The sequence below is a fragment of the Onychostruthus taczanowskii genome, unplaced genomic scaffold, assembly GCF_017590055.1.
Source record: "Onychostruthus taczanowskii isolate IOZ18803 unplaced genomic scaffold, ASM1759005v1 scaffold57, whole genome shotgun sequence".
In the NCBI taxonomy this organism is placed as follows: Eukaryota; Metazoa; Chordata; class Aves; order Passeriformes; family Passeridae; genus Onychostruthus; species Onychostruthus taczanowskii.
In genome coordinates, this window is record NW_024503346.1 from 4,878,719 (window position 1) to 4,905,486 (window position 26,768).

The following is a 26,768-nucleotide window of genomic DNA, read 5'->3' on the forward strand; positions in this document are numbered from 1 at the left end:
AGTACCCAAAAGTTCAAATTTCCTTGAACTTTTGGCTCTGCCAGCTCACTCATACTCTCTGAAGTACATTATCTCTGCTTGCAAGGTTTATTCCAGCCTTTCATTGTTGTCTTATCTCCAGCCTCTTCCTGCCCCAGCTTCAAAAAGAACATAGAGCATCACAGAACAATATGAATGAGCTAAAAAAAATATATATTACTAAACACCACCCAAAATCTTCACCAACCAGGCTGCCCAGCACACTTGGGAGAGTCAGAGGGTTTTGCATGAACAGATGACGAGAAATAATCTCTCCTGGCTGATATAGGGTAACTACAAAATTCCCCAGACCTACCTATTTGCAGCCCATCAGTAACATCAAGCTAGGCAGCATCCACTGGGACACAAGAGCAGGGAAAAAGGGAAACACATCTCAGTTATGTTTGTGCCAGCAACATAAACTATGGTCCATTCTTGGGTATGATGGACTAAAGCAGCTTATCTACAACTCACAGTGCAAACTTTTTGGACAACAACCCTGTAAGCAGTTGATTCCTGCAGTTGTGTTTGTGAGAGTGCACTGAGAAGGGTTTCCCAGGAGCTGGAGAACACAACCTTCCCTGTCTGGCTGAGGAGAACATGTCCCAGAGAAGACCTTTTCCCTGGACAACATCCATGCATGACTACTGGGAGAAATCCCCACACATGTCAGACCAGCAAGACACACCCCAGGTGGTGGGCAGCCCTCTCCTGACAGCACAGCAGGATCTACACATCTGCACAGACCCAGAACAGCAGACAGGCATCCAAGAGATGCCTCAAAACACACCTGAGCTGAGCCTCTCTGCAATGCCCAGGACAGCAGGTCCTGCAGCTCTTCTCATCTGCCAGTTAAAAAAAAAAATAATAATACCAAAAAGATGAAAGACAAAGCCAAACTAAAATCCCAAAACTGCCTGGTCCCAGCAGCTCCCACACAGTCCAGGGCCTGTGAGTCACAGCCACACCAGATCCCAGGCTGCTGCTGTGGGATTCCTGCACAACCTATCTGCCCAGGAAGAGCACAGTTATGACACCAGAGGAGACTGGAGACCAGCATAATCTTCCAGATAAAGGCTTGGCTGTGGTGAAAGGAAATTGGCTGCTTTGTTTCACAGCAGAGCTCCCTCGTGAGCACCTTTCTGCACAGCCTGCATCTCCCCCAGCCCTGGGGCTCAGCAATAAATCCCTGGGGTGGGCTCTGGGCAGCACAGCCAGCAGCAGGGAGGGCTGGGCTCAGCCCTCCCTGGGAAACTGGGCCCTTTAGACTCATTTCACATCTCCAAAGGAGGCCACAGTGCCCCACCACTATTTGCTCACTGAAGGAGCAAAGCCGGGAGCCCCATCCATCAAAGGCTGATGCTAACGAAGAGCAGAAGCCAATTAGCAATCCCCCAGCTGACTCATCAGGGTTCCTGCATCCTGGATGTGCTGCAGGGTGTTCACCTACCCTGACTACGCTAAAAGTCTCTTGAAAAGCAGCTTTGAGGTCATGCAGGCTATTCACATTTTGGGTTATTTTTAGAGGTCCAAATGATGTCGGGATATCCGGGAAGACTTCACAGATTTAGTCCCATTCCCACAGAGTTCAAGACCAAATTGTTCAGAAACTCATTTTATCCTCAAGGGTTTTTTCTTAATGCTTGGCTTATACCCTCCTGCTTCTACTGGTATGTTAATTAGTTTTTTTAAAAACTTACTAAACATTATTTTAAATTGAAAATATGTTGCAGTTTTTGTGGTCAAAGCAAATATTTTAAAGCATTTCCCATATTGGGAATAAGGTCTTTAAGATCTAAGAAGTCCCATCTTTCCTTTCCCATTACTTTTGAGCTGTTGCCACAGAAAATGTGAGAAGCAAAAAGAATAATTCTTAAAGTTACATAGGCAGGATAGAACACCACAGGTGATTTAGAATCCAGGTTAGGCTTTGTAGAGATGGCAAGTACAGCACCAACAGCTGTGTTACAGGGGTAACTTTCCCAACATTCCCATTTGGATACCTGTGCCTCCTTACACTCCCCAGAGGCCACATGGGCTGCAGGTGAGCTGCCCATCCCAGGGGCAGAACAGGGATCACAGCAGAGACCTGGGAGAATTCCCAACCCTGGGAATCAACCACCTTTCCCCACCCAATGGGCTCCTGCTTCATTTCCTGTCCCAGAAATACTGCAGCTCTATTTTCCAGCTCGGCTCTTTCCCTTTTGGGGCTCATGCTGGCTCATACTCCTTTGAATTTTGATCAGCCCACAGCATTCTTGATATTTTTTCCTTTCACACTACAAATTATCATCTACAGCATCAGTTGCTGCTGTTCTGCTCCCAGGAGGCCTTCATGGATGCACCCTGGTTACAACACCACTCCCACAATTTGGGTCAGGGGTTGCTGTTACCATCAATGACAGCTCCCATCTCCATCCTTCCCAAGAAAATGCCCTCAGACCTGGACACTGTCACAGCTGTCCCTGGCATCACCATCCCTTGGCACCTCCAAGCTGGATGCAGTGACTACAGACAAACTCCTGCAATGCCCAAATTTATCTGTTCTAACCCCATGCACCTTCTTGACCAAAGAGGAAAGTAAGTGCCAAATTTTGGCAACCCAGCTACCTAACATCACCTGGAATGAGTGCTGGATGATATCCTGCAATTCTCTGTTTTGTGGAAGTGCCCAGGCCATGCTGGCCAGGACCATAGAAGCAAGCTGGAGCATCCTTGCTAGGAGCAAAGCCAATGCTGGCAGAGGACAGAGCAATCCACAAAACTGGAATTCGCCCCTCCTCCGCTTAATCCAAAATAGCCCCATTGCTGGCTCATCAGGCTCAGCCCAGAACTCAACTGCTTTGGGGTCAGATGAGGAGAAAGGAATCAGCTTTAAGTGCTGGCTTTAAGTGGCAGGGCTGGAAAGTTAATGCAAAGGGGCTGCTAAGGATTGCTGCTGATTTCTGCTGTGGGGCTTGGTTCTGAAGGCAGAACCAGACCCTGTAATCCAATAAAGTGCCTGTGCACAGCCTGGGGACAGCTGAATCCCTGCCCTGTCCATCACACCAGCGCTGGCTCCCTGCAGCCACCAGAGCTGCTGCCCAGAGAACAAACCACACTAACTCACTTGTCCACAGCAGATTATGTTGTGGAATATTTATTGCCTCCCCGATCGGAAGAAAGAAACATTTCTCTCTTGGACATAATGAAGAACACATTTCCAGCACTTAACAGCTGGAAGCTGGAAAGGTGGCCAAAGAAAATCCCTATTTTTTTTCCCCTTTAAAGTAAGCATCTGGAAAGCTAATTTCTGAGGAAGAGGAACCTTCCTAAATCAATCCAAGGAAAGAGTCAAACTTGGTCACAATTTACAGGCAGGGGCTGATAAGATCACATTGTGTGATATCAACAACGTGGTTTTTGTCTGGCCCTGTCAGCTTGACTCCAAGAGGATGAGGAAAGGCTGTTTTTTATTTAATGAAATGCAGCAACTCACACTAGCAGAGATTTTCAGTATGGTTTTGATCATCCACTGAAATAGCAGGGAGTTTTTAAATCTCCACCCCACACTGCTGCAGCTGATACACTCTGGGTGATGCCGACCTGTCCCCAAGCCCCTGGGATGACAAGTGAGGTCCCTCCACTCCCTCAGCCTCAAACTGTCCCTGGAACCAACTCCTCCAGCCTGTGCCAGCGTGAATACAGGGAATAACAACTGGCACACGTGCTTGCAAGCAAAACCCTGCTCTGCCCAGGCCAGAGGCTCACACTAACCCTTCCAAAGGATGACAGGGTCCCTATCCCTCTCCTTGCATGTTAACACCATTAATCATCACATCCTGAGTGCACCTCGAGGTCTGGAGGTGGTCATTGATGATAATTGCAGGGCTGCACATTATCTGCTAAGGAAGCCCTGTGCCATGGCTATTCATCACCTAAAACCAATGCCAGGCTGCCCAAATCTGCTCCAGGCTACGGAAGGTGCTGCTGGGTGGGCACTCCCCAGGCCAGTGCTCCTTGCCCCCACACCTCAGCAAACTGCCCTGCACACACTGCGTGCTCTTCCCAGAAACACAAGCAGCTGACGAGAACAGAAACGCTCCGCTTTGGACGAGATGTCTGGGAAAATGCTTCTCCTCCAACTTTCATGACAGGTTCAAATTCTTCCAGAGGGAGGGCTAATGCGGGTTGTTTTTAAACAGGCGCTGTGTTATTGTAACCAATAACAGGAAATTGATAGCTTGCAGTGTGGTGGGACACAAGGCAGTCCCCCTGGGGCAGGCTGCTGACTGTCCCCAGCATGGACATATCCTGCAGGCTGGCTGCCTGTGGAGCAGAGCCTGCAGAAAGCACCCAGCATCCTTCAAAGGGCCAGCAGAGGGAAGAGGGAAGGCAGAATCCAGAGCCAAAGCCTTTCCAGATGCCCCATCCCATGTGTCCTTTCTCCAGGTTTGGTGCAGCTATGCTGAACACCAAAGGCACTTCCAAAAAGGAAACAGAGGACAGGCAAAGAGACTCCCCTCCCTCCTCCATCCCTGGCTGCCACATACCAGCCACTGGGAGAAAAGATGCTGCTGGCAAATTCAAGACTTATTGGAGAAGCAGGCTTAGCTCACGCTGTTCCCCAGCATTATCCACCCCAGCATGGGCCCGGGCTGTGCCAGAACAAACAGCACATCAAATAAACAACACATTAAGACAGAGCACGCTGCGGACACGTGCGGTCACTCTGCTCTCCAGCCCAATGGCCCCTGTGGCTCAGACATCCACAGCAGCTTCTCTCTGCTCCCTGTAAATGCTCCTCTGACCTGCCCCAGGGCTGCCTACAGCAGGGCTTGCTGCTGACAGAGAAGCCCAGCCCGAGTGCAACAGCTTCGCTCTGCTGAGGACTGATGCTTTCAGCCCACCTCCAACCTCGCTGCTCAGAAAGGGCTGGGCACACAGGAGCCAGAGGCAGCTGCAAAGCACATCACTGAAGTGCTGCTGCTGCTCAGTCAGCACCCAGCCAGGGCAGCACTAATCCACCTGCTCACGTTTCTCACACCGAATTTCTGGCTCGGGCAGCAGCCAGGGACGGGAGGAAGCGGCACGGCCCAGAACTCCTCCAGCCCATCCATCGGTGGGTTCCAGGTCACGCTCCTGACCCAGTTCCAAATCCGGGTGGTTTTTATTTGCAGAGCACAGGGAGCTGCACCGCCAGCCATGCACCTGTCACCCCTCTCCCTTTCAGCAACCTGAGCCAGGGCCACCACGCCACAGACACGCTCACATCCTGTCCCAGCCCCGGGGACACTGAGGCACGCAGGGCAGGAATGCTGCACTGCACCAAGACTCACTGCTGATTTGGGATGTGGGGAAATAAAGCCCAAAGCCTTTTCAACACTGGCACCAAAGACAACACCCCAGCCATCTCACGTTTCCTCCTTCCTGGTAGTGTAGGAACATAACTGATCAGTCCCCCCACTGCAGAAATCAAAGTCCTTATCCCCACTCCCTGCCCAGAAAATATCACCACCAGGGGCAATTCACTATCCCTCAACACAAGGAAAAAAAAGAACCAGAACCCACATAATAGTTATGGATACAGCATGAACAGGGGGTTACAAACTCAGCACACCTGGAACACCCAGTGCATGTCCTCACTGGACATGTGTGCAGCCATCAGCACAGCGAGTTCATCTTGATCAGGGTCTGGGATTTGCTCTGGTTCAGGCAGGGACAGCGCACCCCACACTGCTGCTGAAATCTGTGCTGCTCCTTGGAGCAAGAATTAAGGACACCAGGCTGGTACTTCGAAGATGGCAGTAGCATTGTAGCACATCATGCCACTAGAGAAGAACAAGAAGCTTTTATTGATCTTTTATTGGTGTCAATGTCCCAAAATACCTTTAGAGCAGTCAAGTAATAACAACAGAATAATTCTACCCTTTGCTAAACACTCTGCAGGTCTTCTAGAGGCAGAGCCCTTCGAGTGCAATTTAGCATTGAATACAGCTCCGTGTGTAACAGTGACACGAACACCATGGGGTCTGCAGTAAGTGGCTATTGGGAATAAGTGGGATCCCAGCAGGACACCAGCCTGAGCAGATCTGGCTCAGAGCAGTCAGACAGCTGAACTTCAGTCCACAGGAGGCCACTGTACTGTAAGGATCTGCTCCCAAGGGGAGCTTTGTAAATATTTTCCAGGATGAACATTTGTAAATAGTGTCTTTCAACACGTCTTGAGAACAGATTCTTGATGTCCTGTTTTCAAAAGAGAATCATCATCTTCAAAGGCAGGGAGGCGAAGCCGTTCATGCGAACGGCATAGCTACAAGCAATGCAGTTTGGCACTGGTCTCCAGAGCTGCTCAGGTGGGTGTTTGCACTAGATGTGTGTCTACCAGGCACAGCCAAAGCCTCCCCTGCAATGGCTCCCAGCCCCATTCCCAGGCACATCATCCTCACAGCCTCCAGCAATCCGATCTGCCTGGGGAAACGTGATCGCCTCCAGTCCTGTGCTGCTGAGGGACACGGGTCACATTCTGCCAAGATCACAGCACGGCAGACTGGCATCTGCCTGGAGCCTCACGGCTCATGAAATCAATATACAGGCCACGGGAGTCATTTTGTCTCCTCCACTCTCTGAAGAACTCCCTCCCTTCCTTCTCCCCGGTCACAAAACCCTGCTCTGGATGGTCCCTCCCAAGACTGTAAATCGACTTGCTGAAAGCCTTAGCAAAAGAAAGGTCAGATGCCTTACAAACACAGAACTGACAGTGCTGTACAACTGTCCAGACATTCTTCCAAAGCTATGAACATCCCCCACAGCTGCTTGCAGCACAGCAGGCATTCACACCTCAGCCAGGTGTACTCACACTGCACAGGTTTCCCCCAAAACAGCACCTGCAGATGGAGCCTGCTGTATGGCCCAAACCTGCACCTCTGGCTACAGACTGGGATAGGGGTGGGGTGGGCTGTGGAGCTGCTGTCCCTCCCTGGGGATGGCAAATTCCCACAGGATTTCATAATATCCTTATTCTGATGGGTGTGAATAAAACACAAGGGGACACAGAGCAATGACAAGACCATAGCTACACCTGACAGCAACCTGCAGGACAGTTTTCAGTCTTTTTCTGTTACCTGCAAACCACACAAACTGCAATTCTGGACTGTATCAACACACTCACTACAAATCCCACTGCCTCAGACCCTAAAACATAAAATCACCTTGCAGAACTGCCAACTGCCCAGCAATCTGAGAAAACCCAGCTGTCCTACAGGTGCTCCCAGCCTTGCCTGTTGCTGTTAAGCCCCGCAGCATCACTGCAGGGCAAACAGGTATTTACAGCCCCTCCTGGTTCTCTGCTCCCACTGCCCAGCCCTGGGAAGGAACAGAGATAAGGGGAGTGCTACAGAAAACACAAGGGCTTAAGAAAGCTCTGATTTAGTGGAGATAAGAGGTCTGGGTGAGTAAGCACACACCACTGAAATAAAGACCACTGCTGAAAGAAAGGCAGGCATATGGGATGGCACATGTCCAGGGTGGGGGCACAGCACAGGTGTGTCTGACTTCAGAGGTCAAAAACCAAGTTTTTAAGCAATAGCTACGTTGTCATTCTCATGGCACCACATCCTGATGAAATATGCCCAGCTGGCCTTCATGGAAGTGTCTCTCTGCAGATGCCTCGTGGATGCCAGAGCAGCCCAGAGTGGGCACTCACACATTTCAGGCAGAAAGCAGCACTGGTATGAAATGCACAGTGCAGAGCAGCATCCTCCCCCTGACCTGGCTGATGGTGTGTGAGCACAGCCTCACCAAAAGCCCCCAGCCCACTCTCCTAGCAGGTGCACAGACCTGCTCCCAAAAGTGGGGAGCTTCCAGCAATGAGACACACGAACAACAAGGTGGTGGTGGAAGAAAACAAAGGATAAACTGGACAGAAAAATCACATCTCCAAACACAGGGCTTGCTCTATCAAGAGGCAATCCCACGTCTGCAGCAAGCTCAGAGCCAGAGGCAGCCAGCTAAAAACAAAACTGCAACAACTGGGGCTCTGCAGAGTCCAAAGGAGCTCCACTCTCCTACCCAGTGACTCCAAACCAAGCTGCCAGCCCCGGGATAACAAAAGCCAGGAGTAACAGCTCAGCACAGCCCTTACTCTGAGCACACAATTCCCCAGGCTCCTTAATAAGACACACTAATTTTTCACACTGTTAAGGACAAAGCAAACAGCTGAGACATTTCTGTTCCTACATCAGGCTCTCGAGCACATTTGCTGCGTATCTTATCAGCAGCTTCAGCAGCCTTTCTAAGCCGTTTCAAGACTTTGGCCTTCAGAAACCTGGAGAGGGGGTGGAAAAACCCTCCATTCATTCTTACCAAAGCACAGCACATTTTCAAGAGGACATTCCTACCATCCAGAGCAAACAAATGTTCCCAAGTGTGTGTTCTGTGGGGTTGTTTGAGTTGCAGCAAGTAAGATCAATACAGGTTCACTGCACAAGGTATTTAAATATTCTTAGAGGAGTTCCTGGGCCAGTTTAGAATTAAAAGGGAGAAGCCAGACAAAAGAATACTTGTCTGTGCTTTAGACAGCTTGCAGGCTGGTTTTTACACCCAGAGTTTTACAAGCACAGCTCCATCAGTCAGGACCACGAGCTTGTTGGGACGGGCTCTCCAGAGCATGCTAGGAGCTGTACAAATCTGGGACCTGCTCCTAGGCACTGCAGTACTAAAAATAAAATACAAAAATACCATAAAAGAGCTATAGTAGGACCCTTTTCAGTACTGCTAAAGCCTTGCTGATTTCCTAAGTTTGCTAAGGAAGCCCTTGTTAAATCACAGGCTGAAAAAAGAAACACTCAATACCTTTCCATAGGATACAAACAGGATTTTGTGCTTTGGATGAGACTTGAAACAGCATCTGCTTCTTCTTCGGCCAGCAGTGGATAAGATCTCTGTGACATTCCCAGTTTCCTGGAAGTCCTGGGCAGGGATGCCAGGATCTCACCAAAACACAGCATGTGCACAGAAATGCCACCTCATCTGCTGTGACAAACAGGAGCCAAATCTTGTGTCCCACAGGGCACAGAACAAGGTGCTAGAGCACAAGCCCAGGTGTCAGCCCACCACTGTGTCACCCCCTCTATACAACACTCTGGACATCACTGCTTTGGCCACAGCAAGGAGTTAAGTCCCAGACACTTCAATTCACTGCTTTTCTTGCCATTATCAATACAGCTCTGAATTTGTGACAGAAATGACTTATGCCTTCATGGAGCACTCAGGAATCTAAGCAGAGCCTCCAGCTACAACACGCTGAATGGTGCACGGTCAACCAGCATCTTCTCCACAAACTGAATTCTAAAAAAAAAAAAAAATCATAAAAACCCCAGGCCTGCTGCATCTCAGCTCTTAATCCAAGTAAAAAACCCAAGACTGATTTTAACCTTGACAAGGCACAACTTGTACATCTCTGACACAGCAATTTCCCATCAAAGAGAGGATTGCAGACCCAACCTGTCTGTAACCTACCCAAGTCCTCTTTTTCCTTCCATTTATGGGATTAAAAAAAAAAAAAAAACAACACATGTCATACACTTCACCTCCAGAGCTGCAGGAAATCCACTGTAAGCTGCATGCCAGCTTCAGCTCCAAGGGTTTCCTTGGGCTGTTCTCTCAGCAACAAGGAGAACAAAACAATCTTGGCAGCAGGCCATGCTACAAGAAAGTATTTCCCCCAATTCCCTGGGATGAAGTGGATATCCTGTCACAAACCTGCACGCATGGGAAGGGTGAGGAGAGGAAGGAAACGGAAGAGGACAAATTAGCTAAAAATTGGCACAATGTGAGAGGTCTCAGCTTGCCACCAAAGCCCCTGAAAGGCTTTTCATTTTAAATGGCCCAGTGCCAATTATGAATGACTCACACAAGCCTCAGGAACCCCAAGCTCCCCAGCACCCAAAAGGAGTACACTGAAATCCTCCCTCCATTGGATTTGGAAGGGCACATGGATGCTCAAGCTCTGACGCCTGATTTATGTCTGGTTCGGAGGTGGCAAATGCCTGTCTTTCCTTGTGTTTCTTAGTTCACCATTTCTAGGGCCAAGTGGTTTTGGAAAGCCCCTCTCCGGATCACTGTCAGGCTCCAGATCCCACATGTACCACAATGAGTCATTTCCAACAGGAGAAGTCTCCCTTGCATCTCGCTTGAGGTCTCTGCAGCAAAGCCCAGCGCACCCAGCTTCCAGGCAGCACTTTCTGCCCTTCTGGAATTCCTCTGCGTGGCTCCTGCAAGCCTTGACAGCGCTGGCTTTAAAGCCTGCTCGTTAGCAGATTTCAACAAAGCCAGACTTGACCCATGCAAGCAGGTTCATTCTCCTCAAAATCTGCATGCCAGCCGTGCACCACGTTGGCATTTGTCAGCAGCTTTCCCCACGGTGACACTGCCGCTCACAGCCCGCTGAGCTGACCCAAGAGCGGCACACAGCAGGGTCAGAGCTGGATTAACATTCCCTGCAGCACTGCTAACACCACACAGATCTGCAGCCACAGTGCTTATGTGTGTGTGGAGTCCCTGCTGCTGGTCAGACCTGAAAGGCTCACAACAACACGGGGTTTGTACTCACAATCCCCCCAAGACCCCCTTGGATTTCCAGCACCATTTACACAAACTTGAAGCAAGCCTGCTCCAAGGCAGAAAATGACAACTGGAAGAGAAAGAAATAATCAAACCCCTTCCTGGAGTCCAGCCAAAATCTTTGTGCCCACTAAGTTTGGGTGGATGCAGACTTTGCCAAAGCCTGGAATAAGATTAAGGAACAGCTTTAGCAAACAGCCAGGACAACAACAGTGAAGTCACGATGAAACCAGCAATACAGATTTCTGTTTGCAGTCATGAGCCTGTGTTTACAGTTTGCAACTATGTGCAAATACCAGAAAGCCATTCTTTTCCTCTTCCCATTGGGGCTTGGCATTATGCACATTTAACTAGATCCAAGAGATGCCTACAGCAACATGCCAGCTGGATTTTGGGCACAGGGCTCCAATCCACAGTGATGGGAACTTGCAGGAACCCATAAATAGAGCTCAGCTGAGAGTGTATGTGTGAGGGAGAGCTCTGTATCACAGCAGGCAGAGAGAGAAAAGGGAAAGAGAAACTAAAAAATAAATTGTGGCATTCCCAGTTTGGCTGTTTGCTTGTCCCTGCATGGGTTACACAAACAACCACTGGCAAGACTCAGGATGCCAAGCAGAAGATGCAAAGTGATTCTCAGGCAGGGCACAACAACTAGGGCAAGTTACAGACACAAGCTTTGCCAGGAAATCTGCTCCATCAAAGACACAGTTTACAGCACACAGCTCCATGGAAAAAGCCATCAGTGATATGCAAATCTTCTAGATAAAGGCAACTTCTTCTAAGGGAAATTGCTGTAAATTCCAGATAACCATGCACACTATGCAACAGGAGCCCAGCTGGTTTAACCCTGCTGCTGAGCCCCAGCTTCTCCAGGTAGGTCTGGCTGGGAGCAAGAGGCACAGCGCTTTCTGCCACATCACCTCCCATGAATGTTTTGTTGTTTGACAGGGGGAAGGACAAGAATGTCAAACTACCATCCTAACACCGTTCTCCAGGAGCTCTGACTGACAAGTCCTGGCAGGACTCGGTGCAGCAGCAATCACCAGCCCTGATGCCTGCTCATCCTCTCCCTGCCTCTGTCTGGCTGCCTCGCCAAAGCCCTGGGGCCAGGCTGGGGTGCCTGGAGGAAACAGGCAACGTGGCTTCCTCCACTGCACAAACAGGAGCTGGCACCCTCCAGACCCACCTTCCATTAGCAGTGACCTCATGTTAACAAAGGCCTTTTTATAGTTACGCTTGCCAAGTCCTTCTGCGGGGAACAAAACGTCATTCCTCTCGTTCTTGTCAGTCTCTGGTGACCAAAGAAGCCCCAAAGCACAGCTCAGTCCTCGCCTTGTGCAGAGTCATCCATGTGTCACTCCCAAGGCTCTGTGCTCTTCCCCCCTGGATGTCCCAGTACGACTCATCCCCGCTCCCAGCTCTCCTCTCTAACCTCCAGGACGCCTCCAGAAGCAAAACCTCAGCTACCAGGTCTGTGGGAATAGGCCACATTTCCCTAATCAGCTACCACTGATCTGGAGTCTGCTCTTAAAGCAATTAGGAAGATTCCTTCCCAGACACACCAGGCATGTGCCCTTCCCTTGTGTCTTCCTACTGATCTCAGTTTTTACTGCCATCAAACAGGAAGCAGTGTACTGTTTATTGCACTGCTTGGCATTACACACAGGAGGGGAAGTCTGGAATGTGAAGAGCACTGAATCCAGAAAACAGGAAACAACTGAGGATCAAGGCTGGGCACAGCCTGAAGGCCCACGTTTATGACTATAATAAAAGGATAAGGCAGAGATGAATGCAGGGCTGAGCCAGGCTTGGTATAGCATCAAAAGAAAGGTGCAGGGGGCTAGAACAGGCTTGAAAGAGCAGAGAAGCTGACTAGGCAAATGATCAAGAGTGTATTTAGCATCCTCCCTGCCAGCCCTGTGGATCTGAGCCAGGACATAGCTGTGCTGGAGCTGTGCAGGGCAAGGACAGCTCCTGGAACAGCCCCAGGAAGCAGGAAGAGCTCACTTGAGGGGTTCTCATCCCAACCAGGACAAGCATCGAGAACCAAACGGGCTGTGCAATGCCACAGGATGAGCCTGGCTGGCACAAAGAGCAGGACTGGCAGCGACTGCAGGCTCTCAGCCCTCGGGAGTGTGTGCAGGACACGAGTTCATGGACAGACGAGCACTCACAGGGCTGAAGGATGCTCTCACTTGCTGAAAAAGTGACAGACAGGAAAAGGGCTGCACTGAGCCAAGCCAAGAGCTTGACTCAAGAAATCATTCTCTTCTGCAACAGATTGGCCTGGTGCTACACAGGCTCCTGCACAGAAAATTATGGAGATAAAATGCAATATTCCCATTCTGCAGGTGGAACAAGCCAAAGCACAGAAAAATACTAAACCACAGCTCTGTGTCCGAGCTGTGAACTCTCTGCTTCCAGGGACATTCCCAAGAAGCTCCCTGTACCATCTCCCTGAGGGAGGAAAACAAGACCAACAGGGGCCTGACCCAGGCAGCCCTGCTGTGTTTTAACTCGCCTGGCACAGCCAGGCACGGCCAGGCAGAGCTGACCCTGGAGCACGTGGAGCCACACACACACCCCAGTCAAGGCACGCTCTTGTTTTCCAGCCCAGCCAAGCAGACACTTTCCAGGAGAACAGCAAGAAATTACCAGGCTTGCCTTCCAGCTATTCATTACAAACTAAAGCCTCCCCTACTCCAGCCTGACCTCTCCCCAGCCCACGCTCACCCCGAGGCTCTCTCCTAATCTTTGAAGGATCCCAGGGAGTTAAGAAGAAGGGACAAGCTGGAGGAAATAAGAAGCTCCACGGCAGGAGACCTCACTGTCAGCCTCTTTGTTTCTCATCACACCAACGGTATAAATAGGCAACAACACCTAGGGAGAAACTAGAGTGGAAATCTTGCATGCATTTCTTAGAACCAGCAATTATCCTTTCATCAGTCATTACCTGGAGCTCTTCTGGTGGTGGGAGGCTGAAGCTTATTTTAACACCTGGCTCAGGTCTAGGCAGAGCAAGCACAGCCTCTGGGAAGATTAAGCTGTTGAAGCACAAGGGTCATTTGTATGAGATGCAAAGAACAGGCAGAAACAACCTCCTGAGGCCACAAAGGGTGGCACAACTGTGAGTGACCTGCCCAGAGCTCCTGCTGCCCTGCTCTTCCCTGTGCTCACAGCCTGGCAGACGTGAGGCAAGGCAGGTCTTTTGGGAATCAGATGTTAACAAGTGAAATCCTACTCGGTGCAGCCCTGGAAGACTGATTTTAAGCAGTGCTGGTTTGGTTCATGACTTGAATAAACATAACATACAATTAAAATTCATGTGTCACCGTTGATTTACCTACACCAGTATTGTGCACATCTTTTCCTTTAGCAGCAACCAACAGCAGCAGCAACAAAGAGGAAAGAAGTTTCAGCCTTGGCTGCTCTGGAGCTTGGCATCCAATTTGGCAAGGCTGTTTGAAAAGGAGAGGATGGGCCTGCTCTTGCTGCCAGAGGAGACAGATCCCCACTTGATTAACAACCAGACACTCCCTTCCCGCTCACCTGAGCAGCTCCCACACAGCCCTTGGAGCCAGGAATCTGGTGGGAGCTGGCACATGGCCCTTCTCGACCTTTCTGTGCTAACTGAAAGCAAAAATCGCACTTTATCAGCACAAAAAAAAAAGAAAAAAAAATTCAATAGCTGCTGGTCTGGGTCAGGGGAACCTCAGCTTTTAAGAAACAGAAGAGACTTCACAGCTAAGTTAATTTAAACAATAAAGTGTGAAATAAATTGGGAGAGAAGATCCATTCACTTGGGCTCAGTGCCAGCTCTCAGTGCTGCACGCTCTCCCAGTCTCACCTTTTCTGCCTTTCCCAGAAGCACTACAAATGCACACCCTGCTTCCATCCCTCATCCACAGCCAGGACAGCAGCACTGAACACGCTCTGCAGGTAAACGTGAGCCACAGACCATCTCGGATCAGGGAGCTACAGTTCTGAAGCCTATAACAAAGGTCCTGATCTCCTGATCTGGCAAGGATTTTATGGCAATTGGAGAGGACTCTACACAGCAGAGGAGACCACAGGCTCAGCTGTCAAAAGTAAAAAAGATTTCTGCTCAGCCTACTTAATGTGCTTTATTTTTAATGCTGCTTTTGCTCCAAAAGCCAGAGAACAATTTGGAGAAAGAACGTCTTTGTTAGAGATTTTACGCCCCAGCCCTTTATTTAAGGTGCAAAAGCTCACAATAAATGTCACTAAGCTCTCCTACCCCTTTCCCACAGTGGTGCCCCAGCACAGTGAGGACCAAGGAAGAGTAATTACCAAATAGCTATTCCTCAGCAGTAAGAGAAGAAAGTAAAAACCATGTACAAAAGTAAATCTCAAATCCTCGCCCATTCTTGCAATGTTCCATGGAAAACACACCAGGCAGGTAAGGCAGCCTGTGGCCCTGAGAGAAATGGACACTGTGTATTTTCCAGGGCTGAGTGCTGGGGAAAATGCTGCAGAAGACTTCCCCAGTGAGGGGAAGGAAAAAAAGAGACTTCAACTTTCCCCCTGTGTACAGCAAGAACGAACAAGAGAGCCCTTGAGGGAAATGCAAGCAGCAGCTTCATCACCCAGAGGCTATGAGGGCTCCCAAACAACGGAAACGAAGGTGCAAAAGCAACAAGGTGAAAAAACAGAGAAATTTAAAAGGTTTTCAGCGGAAAACGCTGGGATGACCATCACCCCTATCCCACATCAAGCCTAGGGAAAGCAGCCTCTAGGACATCATCTTTATTCATGAAGAACCCTGAGTGTTCTCTTGGGATTTCATGAGTTAACTCCCTCAAGAGGAATTTTTCAATTAATTAAGCCAGAGAATAAACACCAGATTCATCTTCACGTTGAAAGCTTTTGCTGGGAACAGCAAGGTGAGCCTCAAGCCCATTAGTCTGCAGGATTTCCTTCCAGCTGCCTTTCACAGAGGGATCCTGAAGACCTCCACCAGCAGCTCCCACTTCTATTTCTACTAAATGAAAATAAATGGGAGGTGAGAAACTGAGGTGAAAGAAAATGTCAGTGTTTTTACACACAAGGTACCATGCTCTGGATCAGTAGTGTTGCTTCAGCATTGGGCCAGATCTGCCAAAGATGAGTAAGAATTTAATACTCATTAACAAGAATACAGCTCACACACCAAGGATTGAGCTGTTCATGCAAGTCAGGCATTCAGCTACACCTGCACATTTGTAGGCATCCTGCACATCAAACCATTGTGCAAAGCTGGTCCTGAGGGGCCACGTTTGCAATGCAGAAGGGAAAGGAAGCATGTTTATGTCCTGAAAATCCACCACAGGAAAAGCACCCAGCTCCTTTAGAGCCAAGCTTCACACTGAAAGACCAGCAGCCTGTTGCCAAGGGCTGAAGCACCTTGTGTGCTTTGTGTATCAACACCTTTATTCTGGAGGTGGAAGAGCCTAGCAAGCACAAGTTAATAGGTTCAGAGGCCAGAAAATGCAGCAGCTTTAGCAGATCCCATTGCAATTAACAGAAAACTCAAGAGGTGCTTCTCAAAGTACCCCAAAAGTTATCAATCTACTCCCTTGCTGAGACATCCCAGTGAGCACAAAACCCACCTTGGCACTGGCCCTGGAGTGTGGCTCACAATGCCTTTCATTTCCTTTCCATCTCTGTGAATGCAACATTCTCTTTTCCTCCTTCTAAGCCCAAAGGGAGCTGCATTTCAAGGAGCTCTGGAGGTCTCCCAAGGAGGAGGCTTCTCCTCTCTCCTCAGCAGAAGTGAAAGGATGTCAGCGTTTCTGTCAGGCACTGCCCAACTAAATACCTCCTCTGGGTATAAACCAAACCCCTTGCAAAGCTTCAGTCTGAAGTCCTGCTGTTCCCTGGTGTCACCAGGGCCAGCAGAGGAGGCAGGGGGAGATGGGGGCTGCTGCCCAGCTACCCTCCCACTGCAGGAATTAACCATGAGCAAGCACTGGCACGAAGCTCCTGCTCTCGCACGACTGCGAGCATTCCTCCCCCAGAGTTTATCACACAGCACCAACTATCCATAAACATCTCAAGGAAGGGCTGGCCTGGGTTCACCTTCATGCAAGGAAGATGTCAGGCTCTGGCAGCGAGCCAGCCATTCATGTTTCCTTAAACCCTGTCAGCTCTGACTCAAACGACCTTTTTGGGGGGGGGGAAAAAAAAAATCTTCCATCACACCCCTTCCTCCCCCTCCACCCACTGTGGCACTTAATCACAGCAGGATCACAGGGGACAATTCCCATGGTGGCAGTGAGTCATGGTGTCCTGTCCCTCTGCAGCAGGGCACGTTCCCATTTCCAGCTGGCCTGGAGCTCCAGGCAGGAGAGGAAAGAGCATGGAGCTGAGCAGCTGAGGTTTAAGAGCCTCCACCACAACGTGGACCTCTGCCCTCCATGCCAGGTAGCACAGCCACTTTTTGGGATTTTGACAAGTCCAGATCGTCCGGTGACAGCAGTGTCCTCTCAGTTCTACTCCCCAAAACTGAGCTGTGCTTCATATGGTGCCATGATATATTTTACACCACATTCATGCAGTGGCCCAGCCATTTATCCAAAATATGCTAAGCACAAGGCCATGAATAAAAGCAAGAAAAAAATCTCTCTCCATACTCCTCAGCATCTCCTAAAATCCATTTAACTTTCCCCCCTGGAGCTGTTTGTCATATTTCTGGCACTTAGACCTGGGTCTGACATGGAAACCTTCAAGTGACTTTTCCTCTTCTTGCAGCCTTTCTCCCCCACCAATTCTGAAAAGAAAAATCACTCCTCCCCAAGGAGGCAGGGCCAGACAAGGTACCAGCAGGAGCAATTCCCATCCAACCCCCCAGCAGATAAGTGGACACAGCCCCTTCCCAAGCCATGGTGAGAGCCCTGATCCACCTTGCTGATGAAGCCATGAAGATTAGGCTGCTGCTGGCACTGTGATGCAAGGAGAGCGTTTAATATCCTCACACCAGCTGGGTGGCCAGCCCAAGCCATTCTGCAGCTTATTTGCTGGCTGTGAATATTCCTCCTTCTCTCCTTCCCACAGGATTTTAACACCCCTGTGAGGAGAGCAAGCTCCCAGCCAGCAAAAAGCAAAGAGCAACAGGCTGCTTAATTAACTGACCCTCTCCCAATTGCCACAGCCTCGCCAAAGGCTGGAGAAAGCCAATTCCAGCTGGTAATTAAGCACTTATGGCTGGAAAGGGATGGAGCCAGCAGGGAAGCACAGCAGCAAAGGAAGGGGATGACACCACAACCCCCCGTGCCAGCCCTGTGTGCCCCCAGTGCCATCAGCACTCCAGGCACTCAGGAGCCCCCAGAGGGAAAAAAGCTTTTAATGGCTGTGAGTCCCTTAAATTAAACCTTAATTGGTCCAAGAGCTCTCTGGATTGATACACAGAGCAAGGAGAGGCCTGGTTCGCCAGCCAAGAAAAAGCCCTGCTGTCAGACATGCCTAGGAGGGTGTGCAGTTCTCACTGGTATCCAAGGAATTTGGGAAGCCTGGCTGCCAGGTACACTGGCCTGATCCTGCACCTGCCCTGCTGACCACACTGGCTCCCAAGAATTTCTCTCTCTTCTATCCTTTCAACCAGAGTCAACTTCAAAAGGAGGAAATTGGCGATTCTCTAACATTTAACCTGTTTCTATTGCCTGACCTACCAAAACAAAGGAGTTAAAAGCAAAGAACTGACTCTCACCAGGAGCATAAACAAGTGATTACAGCAATTACATGCAATAAGGCCATGTATGAAGGGGAAGCCACTAAAACCAGCTGAGGCTTGTGTTTAGGTATTGTATTTTATTGGTATTTAGGCTTGTGCTGCTCTTGGGACCAGCTGGGTCTATCATGTATTGCAAAGGTGACAGGGAAGCAGAGGTTCTGTGAGAAAATCCATCCCAGGTGAAGTATCTGCCACCAGCACGACAGATGCAAATTCTGATACCAACCCTGCAGAAATGATGGTGCAATCCCACCTGCCTGGGTACCAAGGGCAAACAAACTCAGGAGAGAGAATGCCAACGCAGACCAGCTCAGTTTTAACAGCACTGAAGTCCTCCCAAATTATTCCAGGCTCTGGCTCCCAGCACAGCAGCTCTGGCTGCAAGTCCCCAGGTGAGCCAAGCTGAGCAGCTTGCAGGCACACGGTGCAGCTGGGTTAGCTCTGGCCTAGAGCCAGAAATCTGCCAGGGAGAATGACAAAGAGGAGGAGAAGCTGCTCTCCAAAAATCCCTCTGCAGAGGAGCAGTGACACAAAAGCCACACTGCAGGCTGGCCCTTGGTCACAGGAGGAGTGAGGGCAAAGCCATCCACCCAGCAGCACATCCCTGCCAGCTGGGATGCTTCTGAGAGACAAACACAGCAGATGCCACCTTGGCTGGGAGGGCTCTGCTCCCGGAGGCTTTGCCCACACAGCTCTTGTGCAGATATTTCACTGCTGCTGCTACAGCACAGCTTGAGACAGCTGGCACTCATGGAGAGAACAAATTTATGAAGGGTGTTTGGCAGACTCCAAATGAGCAAGGGAGGGAGTGGAGCAGAGCCAGTCCTGGGGACTAAAGCGTGTGTGTGAGGCATCTAACTGAGGGGTGCATCATCAATACAGACTGGCCATCTCTGGATGTAAATTTGGAGTCAGGTACCATGCAAATTGCACTGACAAATGGGCCTTTACTATAGCAGAGAAAGGGAAAAATCCACCTGAGAAGTCACTGTAAAGTTTTGGTATCTGAAAAAATCTCAAAATCCCTGCAAAACAAAGCAAACTCCCAAAGGGGCTGTGACTCAGCTCCCAAAAGGCTGCTGAGCAATCACAACAAACAGGTCTCCTGGGGGAGAGGTGAGCTCCAAAACTGCCCCATCCCACAGACTTCTCTGACTTGCCACCATCAGAGAGCAAACATCCATTGTCATCCTTTGTCTTTCATATGAAGACCTTCAGCAAGGATTTGCTGTTTCTTAAAAAGTTGTAAACACATCAGTTAAAAGTTTTAGAGCCTTGAATTTCTCAGGGCTCTATTCTCCCATTTTGGGGTGAGGCCTTGCTGAGTGTCCACCTCTGAGAAGCAGGTACCCCCTAAAGGGAATGGCACCTACATAAGGTGACTTAACTTTTAGGGAAGATCTAAACAGCGACAACAAAGAGCACAATTTAGTTAATATTACAAACAGACAATAAGTTTTCCCTTCCCTGTTTTAAGCAAAGCCTCCTGCCCCGTCATTAAACCAGTGGATTTTGTCCCACGCTTCCAGCAAGGTCCACTAAAGGATTTTAGAAGCAGAAAAGCAGTTCCTCATCAGCATGGTCTATGACATAAAGAAGAAAGGATTTGTATTACCTGTCCAAGGTCCAGGGTGACGTTGACCTGGTTGAACTCCAGCCCCCGGGAGAGAGGGGGGCTCTGCCACCAGCGCTCTGTCCCATCAATGGCATTTGTGATGGGGTGGGCCTTGTTGCTGTTTGCAGAGGAGCAGATGTCGCAGTACTGGCCCTGGCAGAAAGTACAAAAAACAACATTTAACTCTGGCCAGAAAAACGTGGTACAGAGCAGTCAGGTATCAAGCAATTCAGAAAACACAGGGTTTCAATTTAGAAAGAACATACAGCCTGCTAATGCAAATCAAGTTACAGCAAGTTTTGTTTGCACCAGTTTAAAGTGTGGGTACAAAAAGGTACATGAAAAGGCTCAAAATCCCCACAACCAGCCAGTGTAGAATCTGGGCTGCTCAGAGCAGCATCCCTTCTGAATTTCAGATATGCAAAACACTGACAAAGGACCCCAGACTCAAAGGACTGGATAGCAGAAGCAGGAGTAGCTGAGGGGGAACTGCACTGCAATGGAGAGCAGAGGCTCAAACTCCACGCTCAGCAGCTCCTGTGCTGAGGCTGCCACTCACACCCAGCCCTGCCCTGAACCATTCAGTCATTTCTATGGACTCAGACTGGCAGCTCCTCTGCCCAGCAGTCTGTTTCTTGTCCACCTATTCATTTCACAATATAGCTCTTTCAGCTACATTTTCCAGCTCAGTCTGGCAGCCAAGTTCCTTTTGCTGATGATGCTGCAATGCGAGGCCAGGAAGGGACAGCCCCAGCTGTCAGCTGGCCAGGGACTGCCACCACTTCTCTGCCTTGCTTTTGTGGCCCCGGGTGGTTTTGTCAGCTCCATGGACACGCTGCCAGAGAAAACAACCCCACAACTTTAACAGCACCTCCTGAGCAGGATCACACAAAGACCTGAGCTGTTAGGGGCAATTCTTTCTCTCTCATTAATGGACAAATCAATCTGACCCACGCTCAAAGAAACCTGCAAAGCCCCCTGAAAACTGGCAAATTGTTATGTGGAGCCACTGTTGTGTCGCTTGAATTGCTGCTACAAACAGCCAGGAAGGGAGCTGTGTCAGAGGCAGCTTTCCTTTTAAAGGCACAGTTATCCCCAGGCAGGAATGCTGCCCTTGCCTGTCCCAGCTGCAGCCAGCGTTAATATTGCACCAGGTACAAGATCTCAAGACAGGCAATCCCCTTCCTGCCCCTGCCAGGGCTGAGGCAAGACAGGGCCACTGCAGAGCAGGTGATTTTCCAGATGCTCCGAACTCAAGGAATCTCAGTGCAAATGAAACGGATTTCACAGCATTATTCCCCACTACCACGTGCTTTGTAAGTTGCAGACAATTATGCAATACAAGTTATCCTGAACAAGAACACTTTTAAATTAATTCGTACAGAGATGTGAAAATAGAGATGGGCAAGCACAAGGCCAAAGAAAAGGGGAGCTGAAACCATCCAGGTAACCCTGACATACATGCAGGGAGCACTCAGTGTACAGAGGGGTCACAAGGCTGGTTTGGACATGCTTTGAGCCAGGAGGGAGAGCAGACCAGATAAAACTGACCCAACTCTTCAAGCTCAAACCTTTAATGGGAACCGGTGCAACAGGTTGTGTGGAAATTTCTGCGGCACGACACACAACACTGAGGTGGGGGGAAGTGAGGCAAGGTTACAAAACAGGGATAAATTAAAAAAAAAAATAAAGTACTTTCATACTTTAAATTCTTGCTACAGATGCAAAAAACATTTTGAACCCAGACTTCACATTGATGGGAGACAGTCGACTCAAGCTGAGTAAGAGGGGAGTAAAAATTAGGATCAGCTGCTCCACATTCATAATGCTGCTGTTGTCCCTCCCTGGGCAGCCTGCTGGGCTGGGAACACATCAACAGCTGAACAGGTTTGCTGTTCAACATGTGGTTAGCCTCTCTGATGCACCAGTTGCTCATTAGTGTTTCATTAGAGCCAGACCTAAACCTGACCAGAATCATTTCCAGCTCTTTGTATTTTAGAGCAGCTCGGGCTCCTGCACATTGTGTCAGGTTCTCCACAGGGAAGTTCTGACATCAGCAAGAGGATTTTAATTAAAAAGCAATAGTGAGCTGCAGGCTTAGCAGAGCCTGCAGGTTGCCAGAGCAGTGGAGGCGTGGACACTACAAAGGTATGGCCAAAGGAAGAACTTCAGCAATGCAAGGAGTGCAGGGCAGCTACGAGAACATCAAACTGCCACTATCAGAGCAAACCACAAAGAGGGAGAGATAAGGAGGGGTTTGAATGAGGGGCAGCTTCCAGAGACCTGCAAGGCCTGACCCTCCTCAGGGCACTGGGAACTTTGAAGTTTCCCCTGAGCATAAAGACCAGCTGGGCACCCTGCTGGCAGCTCTCTCAGGGGACACAGGTGGCTTTGTCCCTGTTCATCTGGCCCTGCCATGACCCAACACCAGCTCCCCTCACCTGATTTATCAGAAAGCCACAGGGAGCATGGGGCTGCTGGGGATGAGGAAAAGGGTAGGAAATTTGGTGTAAAAATACTGTTTGAGACGAAGTGCCTGCTTGCAGGCTGCTCCCAGGGCTGTCCCTGCAGATCAGCTGCTCACACAGAGTTAGGCAGGTGCTGTCTCACCATGTGTCTTTCCTGTGGGCAGCAACTTGTTCCAAACCTGTGTCTTCAGCCAGTTAAACCACTGAAATCCAACACTCTCATAGGTGCAAACACAGAAGAGACACCTACAGAGAGGTAGAGCACCAATGGTCACCTGGAGCACTGAGAGCCAGATTCCTTCTGCCACACACCAGACAGGACATGGGATAAAGAGGCACCAGCACAAATGGTCACTGACACTGTGCCACTTAATTCTGAGACATTCAGGGATGAAACAGCTTCAGATTCCATCTGTTATCAACACCTGGAAGAGTGAGAGGGCCAGAGCTCTGGTCAGTGCCCACACTGCTCGGGCAGGGACAGCTCAGGGCTGCAGTTCAGTATGCAGAGCAGTGCTGTGAACACAGGCACAAGCAGCACCGCCTTGAAATCACTCAAATTTCTCGTACGTTCTTAAATTCTGAGGTCTGTAATTGCTTTAATTCATGCCAGTAACCTGCCTCACTGCTACAACCCTCATCTGAAATAACCATCTACAGCCCTGCCCCACCCTCAGGAGCAGCACCATCCCTGCTGGTTGTGGAACAGCCCCCAGGCACACGGGTGGGATGGGGAACATGAGCACACAGCTGTGCCTTTGCAGACTTGTCTGTCTTGGAAAACAGCGCCTCCAGTAAAGCTTAAATAAAAAAAAGAAATCTGTGATCTCTCTTCTGCCGTATCCTCAAGACATCACCATTAAGGCAGGGCTGACCCACAGTGAGGAGTGAATTTGACAAGGGAAGCAAACCTCCAAGGCAAGTCCCTTTCAGCACACCTCAGCATTGCTGTGCCTCACATCCTTCCAGCCTGAAAAGCCCCCCACAGTTGGAAATGCAGTCTTCTGCCAAAAAGCCCTGAATAAAGCAAAGGAAACTCCTTGAAAAGGTTTACAGCCTTCCCACAAGCTGTGCCAAATTCACTGCAAGTGTCTTTAAGGCAGTTTTCTGAAGTAAACTTAATGATTATTGACATTTTAAGACCATCATGTTTAAAAGTCGGCAAACTCCCTTTTCTGAAGCCTCCTATAATGTCAAATTAAACTAGAAGAAAATAGAGAACTGACTCAACTAATTTATTAGACAATTGTATTAACGTTTATCCCAAGTCTTTAACCAAGCAAATGTCCCTTCACCACCACAGCATGTGGATGTCTCTTGCAGGGTCCCAAGTGGCATTTTTCCAGTACTCCTGATGAAAACTCCTCATGCCACATCACACACGAGCAGTAATGAGCAGGTGAATGAAGGAGGGCAGGGACTCTGGGCTGGTAGGACACGCAGGCAGCGAGGACATGCATGTGGAGTTCATTATTGTTGTTTCAGTCTGCTCAAATTGAACACTTCCCTCCCACCTCCCTCCTTGCTTTAGTCACCGGGTGGTGCCAAGACCCCTAAAGGGGATGAATTGGGAACTCTGACCTCTGCTCTGATGCCTCCTGTTTCCTCCCCTCCCTTTTAGGTGCTGCCTGTGGTCATGGAAAGGAGCCACTACAAAAGGAATTTTCTAAAGCTTTCAGACTGAGTGAAGCCCGCTGGCCTGGGAAGTGGTGCTCACATCAAAGCCCCCCTGTGCCAGAGCTGCACAGGGGACAGGAGGGGGTGGCTGCAGAATTCCACAGCTCAGGAGCTGTGTTTGGCAGTGGGGGAGATGCTGGGGCTGCCCCCAGAGCTGGTACAGCCTGAAGGGTTTATTTCAGCCAGCAGCATCCTTAGTGCTGCCACGCTGAGCTAGCAGGGTGGCCAGAGCACAGATGGACACACGTGGAGTGATAAATGCACACCCACATTTCCCAGCTTTTCCAAGCAGCCTTAACCTCCCCGTTTTGCTTAGCACATTATTCACATACTTATTTGCAAGTGCACAGAGCAGCAGTCACTTCTTCACCTTCCCTTACTCCTTTGCCTCACCAGAGGCACAATTACTACATGGAGGTCCCTGTAAGCCTCCTGCTACTGGGACTCCAGGCAAAGCTTCTTTAAGTTGCACTTTTTTACAGTGCAATGAAGTGAGACATGGCTTTAAAAGGTGGCAAAGCTCGCAGGAGGACACGTCAGGTTTCTGCCATCCAGTGACATCTTCAACCATTTACACAACACAGAGAGCAAAATTCCGTGTCACAACCGCACAATAGCTGGAAAATTCCTAGTGCAGCACTAACTCAGGAGAATGCGGCCAGAATGAGAAAAATGCTCCAGAGATGATCTTGTAACAAAGCCACCCCCGCCGAAAAGGCCGAGAAAGTGACAGATTTCCTTTGCTCATCATTGTTATTAGTACAACAGGGACAACACCACTGCTCCACCGCAACAGGTGAGTGGCACCACGGCTCCCAAAGCAGCCAGCAAAAACCACGGAGCAGCAGCTGGTGGCTTCAGGCTGCGAGAGCATTTCAAATCAGAGCTGTTCTTCCCAGCCTGGGCTGCCCTCGGGGGGACACTGGGTCTGGAGCTCCTGCAACTCAACCTGGTGTTTTACAAGCCCGTTTACAACTGTTCTTTCCTCCCTTCGAGGGAGCCATGGCTGTTACACTGCACTGCAGCTTTTGCCGTACATTCCTGGCTGTAAGCTCCCTCTGGGCAGCTTAAAATGGGACCCCTGAGATAAATCACCTGACATTCTCTTGTAAAATCCGCTCTTGTAACTTTCCCCGCTGTTCATCTCAACGCCCCACCGAACACACGGGGAACGGCGGAGTTAAAACACATCAATGTAAATATTATCAGTTCGAGACGCATCAAAGTAATCACTATCGCATTTACCATAACGATTCCCTGACTACCAAAGCGAATTTAGGCGCTGGTTCGCCCGGGATTTTATAAACACAAAGAACCCGCAACTTTAAAAAGAACGAGAGCGCAGCGAGCCGCGCTCCGTGCGAGCGGCTCCCGGCAAGGCTGCGAGAGAGCCGGAGCACGTGTGTGCCCCCAGCCCCGCTGCTGCGGGGGATGCCCGGGCACCACCGCTCCCCGAGCCCCGGCACCGACCCACGAGAGGGTGCCGGACCCGCTCCGCCCCGGGGCTGCGTGGGAAGCCAGGCTGGGAGCGGGGCCCTGCCCGGCCAGCCCCGCTGCCCTCGGGAGGCACAAAGGGGGGCTCGCAGCCGGGCGCACCCCGCCTGCCGCCCCTGCGAGCGCGGGCTCCGCGCCCTCCTCGCCGTACCTGGATGGTCTGGTTGGGGTCCCCCCCGGCCACCGGGCCCCCCACCAGCTTGCAGTACAGATCCTCCACGGCGCGCCGGCTGCCGGAGCCCGCCGCCTCCTCGCCGCAGGTGGCGGTGGCGGAGATGCGGGTGCCCTCGGCCAGGTTGAAGTAGGGCGGGTGGAGGCTGTGCCCGTTCACATCGCTGGGGAAGGAGGCGGGCGGCCGGGCGGCGGCGGGCAGCAGGAGCGAGAGGAGCAGGGGCAGCAGCAGGAGCAGGGGCCGCGCACCGCCCCGCTCCGCCGCCTTCGCCATCTTCGCTCGGCGGGGCCGGGCAGCGCTGCGGCACCGGCTCCGCTCCCCGGCTCCGCTCGGCTCTGCCCCTCTCCGCCGCCGCCGCGCTACTTCAGCCCCGGCTGCGGGGAGGGGCCGGGCAGCCCCGCCGCGCCGATTAACCCTTTGCCGCCCCGGGAACCCCCCGGGCCCGGCGGAGCGAGGGGAGGCCGGGGGGGTGAAGGGATCCCCCGGGAACAATGTGCCCATTGTGTCTGCGGCGCTGCCCTGCCCGCGGCGGCTCGCTGGGCTTTCAGTACGTTAAACTCCATTAACCGATAGATCGGGTTATCTGCAGGAAAAACTCTATCACTAATTAACAAAACAGGGAAAGGCTTGACCAAACCCAGTTGGCGCTCCTCGAGGTATGCTGTGGGTTCTCATTTAATTTGGGCAGTGAAAATTTTACTTCCACTTTCCCCGGAAAGGATGGCTTTGGGGAAATGACTTTACCTTCTCACCTAAGGGGGAAGGAAGCAGCTCAGCGATAATCCAACTTTCTCCCATCCCCTGGCTGCCCATGGACAATCCCTCCACATGCACTGTCAGCTCTTTATATGCTGCTGGGGGGAAGACATTTTACAGATAAAAACCTGAATATAAATACAGAGCAGCACATCAATTAACTCATCAAACCACTGCTTTGATTTTCTGGCAAACGCAGACTGTTTTAAAATCCAAGAATTAAATAATGCACACGGA

At 50.4% G+C, this 26,768-nt stretch overlaps 1 protein-coding gene across 1 annotated transcript in view; it reads right to left on the reverse strand.

Annotated features, from left to right (window-relative positions):
- Nucleotides 1–26,084, reverse strand: part of LAMA5 (laminin subunit alpha 5) — an 85,974-nt gene extending 59,890 nt beyond the window's left edge. Inside the window, exons 1-2 of the mRNA XM_041417836.1 lie at nucleotides 25,755–26,084; nucleotides 19,965–20,117 (exon numbers count right to left, since the gene is read on the reverse strand). Of these exons, the coding sequence (XP_041273770.1) occupies nucleotides 19,965–20,117; nucleotides 25,755–26,048 (447 nt within the window). The 5' untranslated portion in view covers nucleotides 26,049–26,084. The remainder of the gene's footprint in view (nucleotides 1–19,964; nucleotides 20,118–25,754) is intronic.
- Nucleotides 26,085–26,768: the final 684 nt, after the last annotated feature.